The sequence below is a fragment of the Sabethes cyaneus genome, chromosome 3 (genome assembly GCF_943734655.1).
Source record: "Sabethes cyaneus chromosome 3, idSabCyanKW18_F2, whole genome shotgun sequence".
NCBI lineage: Eukaryota > Metazoa > Arthropoda > Insecta > Diptera > Culicidae > Sabethes > Sabethes cyaneus.
The window spans coordinates 71,323,449-71,335,609 of NC_071355.1; the positions used below are offsets into that span (position 1 = coordinate 71,323,449).

A 12,161-nucleotide genomic window follows, 5' to 3' on the forward strand; every position below is an offset into this window, starting at 1 on the left:
CCTCTATAAGTAATGGACGTCATTATTGAATGGTCCCATTGAATATTCGGAGCCATGTTCATAAAAATCTTACACTATTTAGTTTTTGTGCAAACTTGTACGACGGTCCATACATACATACCCGTTATGTGTTCGACAGGGTACCCGGGTACCTTTTCAGATTTCAAAGTAAGAAATTCTAAAGTTTACTTCGACCCAGGTTACTGAAACTCTGTGACATCTTAGAACTAGCTAAATTACAACTTTTTATAAAATAAGTTTTCATGTAGCACTTAGGGGGGAGGAATGGGGGAGCTTCGAATTTTTTTACTCTTCAAGTGCTCAACAAGGGTACCCGGGTACCCACAAACCTAAACCTAAAACCTTTCAAACCTAAAATCAAGTTTTCCCACTCAAAACTGTAATGCGCACGTTTATTTGGTTATGAACCACTGTGAAGCCCCACAGGAATATGTGCCGGAATGGCCATGCCGAGGCAAAATCATCAGATAGAGTTAAAACAATGGAAAACGACCTTCCGGAGTAATTTCATGAATTTAGATACCCATATTGTCAGTGTTGCAATCCAAGCAGTTCTGTGGTCACAGGAGGTCCCACGGGAAATTGTTCCAGAATGGCCATTCCGCGGATAAATCTTTATACTGTTTTGAAACAATGAAAAATGACCTTTCGGAGAAATTTGAGGAATTTTGGATACTCATGTTACTATGATTACATGCAAAATCTTAAAAAATGCTTTAATTCCGGAACACATCCCCGGAATACCGGATTAACGGGAACCAGATGAACCACTTCCGGTTCTGGTGTAACCCCACTGGAAGTGGATAAGTTCCTGAATCTTCAGATGGTAAGATGGTCCAAATCGGTCAAATATTGCCAAAGTTACAAGCGTTTCAGTTTGTGGGTACCCGGGTACCCTTTTCGAGCACTTAAGGGGAAAGTGAAAATGACTCAAAGATGGCTGGATAAATGGCTACCGTTCGATGCATGTATTGTTTTGTGCCTTAAAAATGCATATGTATTGGCAGAACACGTAATCAGTGCTCCCAGTGCTGTTAGAATTTCCTAAATCTTGTCATTCCATTTGTCGACCCGGTATATATCAACAAACGCTCAGCAAAACGTAATTGCTAATGGAAAATAAATTCAACAGATCATATAAGGTACACCGGGGCAAGTGGGACCTAAAAAATGCATAGTTTGGGTTTATTCCACTGTGTTTTCTATACCTATGATTATTTCAAAATTTCAGCACAGAAACTCTTCAGTGGTATATCACTTCGTAAGATTAATTACGAAAAAGGTCTAACAATTCACATGAAATGAATCTGGAGGAGAATTTTCAAAATTATGGCGATGGCCAGTAAATGGGGCAAGTGGGACCTATATTCAAATTTGATTAAAAAGCATAAAATAATAGTAAATTGTGTGAGTTAATATACAGCAATGTTAAAGCATTGCAAGAAGCAATCAAAAACAATATTTGTACGAAGGGCTCATTCAAAAATAGCGTAACAAAATCAGATCACAGCGGGCGACTTTATAATTTACTAGCTGACCCGACAAACTTCGTATTGCCACAAATTAACCTGTATTGTACATAATCATAAATCTCGGATGATCTTTGTCACAATCTCGAGTTTGTTTTGCAAGCCCCCCAGTGGACGGTGCTTCCGAAGGCGGGTCACCGGCAACACTCGCGACCGTCTCGTCCTGAATGATCTAGTGTTACTATAGATAGTTTTTGTGGTCTTGTATTGACTAATGTTTTATGGAAGAGTCTCGAATTTCTCGAGTTCGATTAGTTTTTGAGTTTCGCAAAAATTTCTGTTTTATTTGTATGAGAGTCCAACCCCCTACCACAGGGGTGAGAGGTCTCTAACTATCGTAAAATAAATTCAAGACTCCAAAATCTCCCACATGCCAAATTTGGTTCCATTTGCTTGATTAGTTCTCAAGTTATAAGGAAATTTGAATTTCATTTGTATGGGAGCTCCCCTCTTAAAAGGGGAAGGGGTCGTAATTCACCATAGAAAAAATTTCTGCCTTATAAAACTCCCACATGCCAAATTTGGTTCCATTTGATTGATTAGTTCTCGAGATAAGAGGAAATTTGCATTTCATTTGTATAGGAGCCCCCCCCCCTCTTAAAAAGGGGAAATCCATAGAAAATATACCATAGAAAATATTCTTGCCTACAAAAACACCCAAATGATACATTTGGTTCCATTTGTTTGATTAGTTCTAGAGTTATGAGGAAATTTGTATTTCGTTTGTATGAGAGCCCCCCCTCTTAAAATGGTAAGGGGTCCCCATTCATCATATAAAAAATGGTTGCCTCCAAAAACACCCACATGCCAAATATGGTTCTATTTGCTTGATTAGTTCTCGAATTATGAGGAAATTTGTATTTCATTTGTGTAGAAGCACCCCCTCTTAAAGTTGGTAGGGGTCCTAATTCACCATAGAAAATATTTTTGCCTCCAGAAACCTCCACATGCCAAATTTGGTTCCATTTGCTTGATTAGTTCTCGAGTTATGAGGAAATTTGAATTTCATTTGTATAGGAGCCCCCCCCTACTAAAGTGGGCAGGGGTCCCAATTTATCATAGAAAAAAGTTTTGTATCCAAAAACACCCATGTGCCAAATTTGGTTCCATTTGCTTGATTAGTTCTCGAGTTATGAGGAAATTTATATTTCGTTTGTATAGGAGCCCCCCCTCTTAAGATTGGGAGGGGTCCTTATTCACCATAGAATATATTCTTGCCCTCGAAAACTATCACATGCCAAATTTGGTTTCATTTGCTTGATTAGCTCTCGAGTTATGAGGAAATTTGTATTTCATTTGTATAGGAGCCCCCCGCCCCCCTTCTAAAGTGAGAAGGGGTCCCAGTTCATCATAGAAAAAATTTTTGTCTCCAAAAACACCCACGTGTCGAATTTGGTTCCATTTGCTTGATTAGTTCTCGAGTTATTAGGAAATTTGTATTTCGTTTGTATAGGAGCCCCCCTTCCTAAAGTGGGGAGGGGTCCCAATTCATCATAGAAAAAAATTTTGTCTCCAAAAACACCCACGCGCCAAATTTTGTTCTATTTGCTTGATTATTTCTCGAGTTATGTGGAAATTTGTATTTCGTTTGTATAGGAGTTCCCCCCCCCCTTAAAGTGGGGAGGAGTCCTTATTTACTATAGAAAATATTCTTGCCCTCGAAAACTTTCACATGCCAAATTTGGTTCCATTTGCTTGATTAGTTCTCGAGTTATAAGGAAATTTGTATGGAAGCCCCTCCTTTTAAAGAGGAGAGGAGTTATAATTCCCCTTACAAAGAGGGGAGGGGTCTCAATTTACCATAGAATAAATTCTTGTTACCGAAAACACCCACATGCCAAATTTGGTTCTATTTGCTTGATTAGTTCTCGAGTTTTGCAGAAATTTGTGTTTCATTTGTATGGGAGCCCCCCCTCTTAGTGGGGGAAGGGGTTTCTAACCATCACTAAAACCTTTCCTGGCCCCAAAAAACCTTTACATGCATATTTTCATGCCGGTTGGTTCAGTAGTTTTCGATTCTATAAGGAACATACGGACAGACAGACAGAAATCCTTCTTTATATGTATAGATATAAAACACAGATCGTGAGCAATTACGTTGTAAAGCATTATAAGGTTATATAAGGTTAATCTTGTTTAATAGCTCAAAAATACGATTAAGATCTGTTTGTTCCACCATGCCCAATTCGGTAGAGCTACTCATAAGAGATAGTTACGCTATAATAACCACAACACTTTATTTTTTCAATTCCAGTTGCAGATTTGCTTAATTATGTCGAATTTGCCTTTCCAAATTTAATTAACATCGTTTAGGTGTAACCAAAATGTGACCAAACTGTTAGTTCCCTCATGAGCTGTGCATGTAAGCTTCGTTTTGGGGCCACTTGGTTTAATCCTTTTCGGTTTTATTTTAAAGCTTTACTGATATAAATATTATGTAATTGAACTGAAAATGTTAGGAAGTTCATCTAAAAAATGTATTAAGACAGGAAGTTTTGTGCTGAAACACTTTATTTTTAATAGGTCCCACTTGCCCCGGGTGCTTCGAAGTCCCGACCTTATTTCGACCCATTTTTTTTAATGCCGTTTGTCAAATTAAACAACTAGTTTTCGGGTGTAATTTGTTAATACACTCGTTATGTTTACCTACTGCCATAAAACATGTACTTTTACGTAAAGCTTGTGGCCAAAATATCATTTCTAGAAAGGTGCGTCAAACTTACAAGACAACGCAAATTGAAAATCACGCTCTAATTTAAAGTCCAATCTTGATGTTTGGAATGCCTGCTAGGGTAGTTGATCCAATAGTTGTGGTAGTACCAATAGTTGCGCTACTATTCATTATTAATGCATATTTTCGTCACCGTAGCATTTTAGATAACACAATTACATTCATTATATAAAACAGGCTTTTAGAAGTATTGGTAGTTAGACTACACCATTTAAAATTAAAGCATTATTTGCTAAAATGCCAATTTTCCAAAATATAACGCGCAGTTGGAGCGCACAACTATAGGCGCTCATCTATAGTTTTGCTGCGATGTTTTACTTTTGTTATACTATATAACAAAGGTTTAGAAATTGGTCGAAAAACACGAAATTGATCCGAGGCTCGTAGGGCCGAATCACATATACCAATCGATAGAGCTCGACGAACTGAGCAATGTCTGTGTGTGTGTATGTGTGTATGTGTGTATGTGTGTGCAGCTCATTTTCTATCGCCTACTTCTCGAAGATGGCTGAACCGATTTGATCGCTTTTACTTTTGTTTGAAAGGTTTTATTGTCTAGTATATCACTATTGAATTGCTTTGCGGTCCGACGTTTCGTTTAAAAGTTATAAGCAAAAATGTGAAAACTACGTGACACGCGTTTCTCCTGAACTACGCAACCAATTTTAACGATCTTACTACCAAACGAAAGCTCTTGCTGTTACTAAACTTTTTAATAAGTTTTATTGAAAACGGACAAGCAGTTTAAAAGTTAGCCTTAAAAAACCATTTTTGATAAGGTTCAAATGATCGCCTGTTTCTCAGAGATGGCCAAACCGATTTATGCGCTATTAGTTTTATTTGGCAGGTAATATAGCCGGATAGATCACTACTGAATGGTTTTTGGATTGGACGCTTAATTTGAAAGTTATAAGCTATCGTATGTTGGTCCACCAGTAGAGGAACATTTGCTGGTACTCACAATTTTCCCCCACCCCGGCCGTTTTGAGGAAATCGTAGTTTTCCCTCCCAGGGCCTTGTATGCATGGCCAGCGACACGCTATCGACCATGGCTCCAATTTAAGGAAATTAAGTTTTCCCGATAAATAAGTTCGCTTTTCTGCATGCGAATTTTCCTCATTTTCTTGCATACAAGTTGCTCTCTTGTTTTCACTTGCGCTTTTCGTTTTTAGCTTGCACGCAAGTCTCTTGCGCACTTGCGCATTTAACCGCCATCTTGCATGCAAGTCTCTTGCGCAAAATTACTTGCGCATTTAACCGGGGTTGAATTGAGCGTAGTTACGGGCCCCCGATACTGTCACCGCAAGCCTAAACCAAAATTTTACTTTTATATATACCGTGCCTGCGGGTAATTCCATGTAGCACATTATTCCGCGCACTCATCCTAAAAGTCAATTTTCCAACAGTAAATTTCACTAAAACATCATTAGTAAGTATACTATCATGGTATACCATTTTCCTTTATTGCTTTTGTTCAAAACTGCATACTTTTGCTTCGTTAGTCTGGCCAAACCAAAGGCTATTTCATTGCACGCTGACTAAAACGTGATTTCCGAATGTTTTCTTCAGAAAACTTTGTAGCCACGTTGAAGAAAGTCAAATAAGGTTGTTCAGTACGGAAATCTGCGAAAATGTTCAGGATTCCGGTCAGTACCTTACGGAATTAAAAGCACCAAATGCACAGTGATCCAAAATCAGTGAACCAAAACGTACGCACTAGAGTTTTGAGTAGGAAATCTTGGTTTTAGGTTTGTGGAACCTTTGCAAGAGTTTCTTGAGATTAAAAAATCTAACGTTTGGTGGAATTCAACTTTTGATTAATCCCCCTACAAGTGAAATAAAAAACTCATTATTCTTCAGTTTCAATATAACACATTGATGTGTTCTAAGAAGTTTTAGAGCATATTATTCTAAGAAATTTTGCTTAAGACAGTAATCTACTATCTCTTCAGCGAAGATAGAAGAATCTTATTTCTTATACAAGAATCGTTAAAATCAATTTTTCTATTTTAGCTCTTTTAGTAGTTGATGCATGATTTTTCTATGTTCTATAAAGTTGTGAATTTGAAATAAATAAATATGAAAAATGCTACAAAATCCAGAAGGTTTCATTCGTAACCGTCTACCGATACATACTAGTTGAGTAATTCGGGGCCGAAATTGGGTTTTTTTATATTGCAAGTTCTACAGCTCCTAAACAAGCAAAGATAGAGGTATACTATAGTTGGCATAGTGTGTATTTTTACTATTTGTACAACTTTAGTAGAACATGAAAAAGTCATACAACAACTCCAAAAAGAGCTAAAACAGAGTAACTGAGTTTAACGATTTTTTCAATCTTCAGATTTTTCTATCTTCGCTGAAGATATAGAAGGTTACTGTCTTCAGCAAAATTTCTTATAATAATACGCTCTAAAACTTTGCAGAACATATCAGAGTGTTAAGGTACCCCGGGGCAAGTGGGAATACGGGGTAAGTGGGAACGGAGCTCATAACCGAGCCTTTCTAGAAATGAAAGATACAACTCAAACGCATGTATTAAAATTATAGATTATTTATAACAGGCATTCCAAACATTTTGACGTTTGGAATGCCTGTTATAAATAATCTATAATAATTGGACTTTCAATTTGAGCGATATTTTCAATTTGCGTTATAAGTTTGACGCACCTTTCTGTAAATGATAATTTGGCCACGGGCTTTATGTAAAAATACATGTTTTTCTGACAGTAGGTAAACATAATGAGTGTATTAACAAATTACACCCGAAAACTAGTTGTTTAATTTGACAAACGGCATTAAAAAAATGGGTCGAAATAAGGTCGGCACCTCAAAGCACCCGGGGCAAGTGGAACCTATTACAAATAAAGTGTTTCAGCACAAAACTTCCTGTCTTAATACATTTTTTAGATGAACTATCGAACATTTTCAGTTCAATTACATAATATTTATACCAGTAAAGCTTTAAAATAAAACCGAAAAGGGCTAAACCAAGGGCCCCAAAAAAGAAGCCCATATGCACAGCTTATAAGGGAACAAACAGTCTGGTCACATTTTGGATATACCTAAACGATGTTAATTGAATTTGGAAAGTCAAATTTGATATAATTAAGCAAATCTGCAACAGGAATTGAAACAATAAAGTGTTGTGGTTATTATAACGTAATTATCTCTTATGAGTAACTCTACCGAATTGGACATGGTAGAACAAATAGATCATAATCGTATTTTCGAGCTATTAAACAATGGTTAATCCTAAATTACGTTTCCCAAGAATTGGATACAACGACATAGTCAACTACATTTCATTACAATAATGCTTTACAGCGTAATTGCTCACGATCTGTGTTTTATATAAATTATAAATTCGCCCGTTGTGATCTGATTTTGTAACGCTATTTTTGATTGAACCCTGCGTACAAATATTGTTAGTGATTGCTTCTTGCAATGGTTTAACATTGCTGTGTGTTAACTTACACAATTCACTATTATTTTATGCTTTTTAATCAAATTTGAATATGCCCCATTTACCGGGGCAAGTGGGACCTATCGCCATAATTTTAAAAACTCTCCTCCAGATTCATTTCATATAAATTGATAGGCCTTTTTCGTAATTAATCCTTCGAAGTGATACCACTGAAGAGTTTCTGTACTGAAAGAATTTTGAAATAATCATAGGTATAGAAAACACAGTGGAATAAACCCAAACCCAGTGGAATGCATTTTTAGGTCCCACTTGCCCCGGTGTACCTTATATGGAAAATGACGAAAAATATTTTTTTTATTTTACTTTTAAGGGGATTAATCAAAAGTTGAATTCCACCAAAGGATAGAGCTTTCAATTTTAAACAACACTTGCAAAGGTTTCGCAAACACTTTTCCTACTCAAAATTCAAGCGCGCACGTTTTTTAGTTTTGGCCCAATGTGAAATGGTGTTTTTTCAGGATCATATAAGTAAATCCAAGCCCAATTTGTCCAAACATTTTAGCTTGAGCCATTTTCCGGCTTTTATGCAGTTTTATTCTATTAACGTTGATGAATGCAGTCCATTTCTTATTTAGTTGTTGTCATGTGTTATTATTAGCACTCTTTCTTATTATGCTCCAAGATGTTATGTACATGTTTGTCTGTGTTGCTAAGTCTGTTTGTCTATGGTTCCAGTTCCTACCAGACGTCCAGACGTCCGGATAAATTAGTGCGCGGAATTATGTGCACTGACACGTAACCGGCTGAAGCCTTTTTTTCTTGTTTATTGGAACTTTATACCAACTGTCATATTTTTCTCATAAAAATGGCTAACCACGATACTTTGATATCCTTTAAAATTGTATTATGATATACAATTCAATAGCACGCATTAAAATTTATTAGCGAAAAATTGGAAACCTTTTATTAATTAAAACACGTGTAAACTACAAACAAAGCAAACGGAGCATAAATAAAAGGGCAGAAATCTACCAATCCAGAGAAAATATTTTAAAAAAGTTCTCAATTTTAGAACCGGTACAAAATTTAAATTTGGTCTCGTCAAAACTATGATTGCAGAAAATATTGACTGTATTATACCGGGCAGACGCTTGCTGTCTAATTCGTTACCACTCGTTGGACCATATCCTTGGTTCTAGTAAACTGGACAAATTCCTGGATTAGTTATTTACTTGAAATCGAACCAATACAAATCTCTGGACATTGCAGATTTCGACGACATTTTTGCGACCCAGTCCCTTAAAAAAATAGACTTTTGAAATACGTTAAATGAAATACTTTAAAGAAAATATCTAAAGCTGCTTCTACTAAATTCTTAAAGTTAGAACCTTACTTACGTTAGTTTATATTGAGTTATTCCAGGTCACGTTCGTAAATCAACTTAACAACAAAATCATGGAACAACACGTTCCACATAAACCACATTGGTTCACTCTGGCTTCATAGTTTGAATATGTCCTTGATAAAACATCAGACTGATTAAGAAAACACGCTACATCACCTCTATGTGATTCAGATATGCGTTTTCGCGCTTTATATTGAGTATACACTACTTTGACAGCTTCTGATAATCAATTACAACTTGATTAAATCGTAGGCTATCTTTATTATCACGCTCCAAATCACATGTTTAGAATGCTCTATTAATCTCATACGGTTGAGGCTTATTTCAATTATTGTTTAAAACCAAATTATTTTGTTCAACCACAGGGCTTGTTGGAATCAGTATCGCATTATGTTGCAACCCATCAAATTGCCAATTTCACCCACCCACTCACTGCTGAAATCATTGTTACCTTCACTACACGTGCCTAGAAAAAAATCATTTAACGACTTGCTTGTTTCCATTTCAGGTGTGAAATTTATATTTACTCATAGAATTTTTTTATTTAGATACTTCTATGGGTAAAATTACTCACAAAGTATCGTAGATCAAACTGTAACTTCTTCGAAGACTACACCGCATGGTCAGAATTCTGGTCTGTTGGTACCAAGAGAAATCTGTTTTCCGGGTGGAAACAACAACAACAAATCTGTTTTGAATCTATGCTCATCTCCTCAATTGAAAAAAAATATATGTAAATTAATATCGATTTATTATTGAATTAAATTAAAAAAAAATTAACTCCCCTTAAACTCTACCATAAAAATCTACTGCGCTGCACTTGTTTTGAGTTTTTTTCGTGGAACTTTATCGTTGTCGTGTGTTAGCATGTGCTTAAGGAATTGATCGTTACGGGCAGATCCACGGCCACATAGATCACATATGAACTGGTAACCCTCATGACTCTGCTTGTGGCGTCGTAAATCTTTGCGGTGGACGTACCTACGAGTGCAGTCGGGATAGTCGCATGCAAATTTTTGTTTGGCTGCGGTGTGATTTAGTTTGTGCACCGTTAGCTGCGTCTGAGTGCCAAAACGTTTGCCGCATTTAGTGCATTCGAACGGAAGTTCGGAATGCTGAGAGTTGTTGTGCTGCCGCCAACTGCCTACACGGCCGAATTTCTGATCACACTCCTTACAATAGAAGATCGTATCATAATCAATTTTTGCATTGTTTCGCTTTCTTCTTTTCGTAGAGGAATTTTGGGGTGCTAATTGGGTACTGTTGTTAGCTGCAAAGACAGGCTGGGCTGTAATCGCTTCTCCCTGAGGTGAAACAAGTTTCACGGACGCCAACACGGACTCCAAAATTTGAGCCTCTGTAGTCACTACTGGCTGTTCGTAGGAAATTGGTTGAGAAATAATATAATATCCTGAGTAGCTAGACTCGGCTGGCTGAAAATAAGAGCCACTTGACGATGATGTTAATTGCTGTACTGTAGCACAATTATTATTAGGATCACTATTATCGGGAAACACCGTAGCCACGCTGGTAGATATTGTTACTGCTTCTGTATCCTGTATTATTGTATTATCTCCTAAACTTGGAGTATTCTGGAGTAACCAGCCGCCGGCCGGAAGATCATCCAATTTTATAGATTCAATGTCACACGGCACAGACTCGAAATGGCATTTCGATAACTCTTCCAAAGTTGGCAAACTTGCAGTCGACGATCCAAATTCAAATTCCCCGGCCGGAGCATTATCCAATTCTGTAGATTCTATTTCACACGGCACAGGCTCGAAATTATACTTCAATAACTCATCCGAAGTTGGCGAACTTGCAGTCGACGATCCAAATTCAAATTCTTGTCCTACGTCCATATTCAAGGATTTACACAAATTAAATTGATTGTACTGAAACACTCGGAACTGAGCGGCTTATTCGTAATTCGTAAGATAGTAATCACGGCTAGGCGGTGCTTGCTAGATATAGTCAGTAGGATCGTTACACTGGCACCGTAATTTTCCTGTACTCTAACAATGTCTAATCCAATGTCTAATGACGGTATAAGCCCACGGCTTTGCTTTGAAGACAGTAATCAAATCAAGACTAAATTCTCAAGCTCTTAGCAAACCTTTTTATAATGAAAATTTTTAACCTACCTGACTGGCTATGCACAACTACAGCTATGATTTTACTACTACTTAAAAAGATCAAATCATAAGCGGAGTCAAAAAGGAATAGAAAATAAATTACCATAACGACAGGTAACCACTTTTCGAAAAAATAAGAGACAAAAAACCCAAAATTCTGCCTGCCAATAGAAAACTCGAAAATGTCGGTAAAATTTACCTACCTGATGTAGGGGTTGCCGAGGGAGCGTTGTTGGTGCGAAAGAGAATGATGGTATTTTAATCATCTTGATTTTTGATATTGATTCCAAAAAATAATTTTCTGAACATATGTGTGTGTGAAAATCCTATCTGACATGATACATTACCCCAAGTGAGTTTCTCTCGCACATTTTCTCTCTTTCGTGCGCTGCTTAGGCCTTAATCCTTTTCAAATAACTCAAAACAAACAAACCAACGAAAGAGAGAATAACACCTCCTTCTTATTTTTTTTTTGCTTTACATGAACATAAACAGGGAGACAGCATCCGGCATTCCACTTGGAAGACTCCAATTTCACTTGGGCAATTCCACTTTGAAGAAGCTTGAAATAGTTCAAAGGTCATAAAGGAAGCGCCGCAAAACTTGATCGGAAGCGCTGTTTTGGACGCCAAACAGAGTTCTCGAAAACAGAACGTTTCCCCTCTAATTCTGCGCACCGCACATTTCAGTCAAAACTTCAAAAGTCCTGCAAATTTTTATCTTAATCGACACATCTAGGAAAACTCATGTACATAGAGCCATTCATTTGAGAACGCTACGGTTTTTAAGGGAAACATGCGGTGCGCAGAATTAGGAACCATGCGCAGAATTAGGTGCAATTCCGGTAAATTAAACAAACGTTACCAGTGGAAACATGACAATTACTAGGCATATTAAAAGCTTGCTGATGCGC

General features: G+C 37.1%; 1 protein-coding gene across 1 annotated transcript; it reads right to left on the reverse strand.

Annotated features, from left to right (window-relative positions):
• Nucleotides 1-9,919: 9,919 nt before the first annotated feature.
• Nucleotides 9,920-10,975, reverse strand: LOC128739699 (zinc finger protein 333-like). Its single transcript, XM_053835197.1, has one exon. The coding sequence runs from the start codon at nt 10,973-10,975 to the stop codon at nt 9,920-9,922; it is 1,056 nt and encodes a 351-aa protein (XP_053691172.1).
• Nucleotides 10,976-12,161: the final 1,186 nt, after the last annotated feature.

Excerpts from the sequence above, each read along its gene's own strand:
- LOC128739699 (XM_053835197.1), bottom strand. The coding sequence starts at position 10,975 with ATGGACGTAGGACAAGAATTTGAATTTGGATCGTCGACTGCAAGTTCG.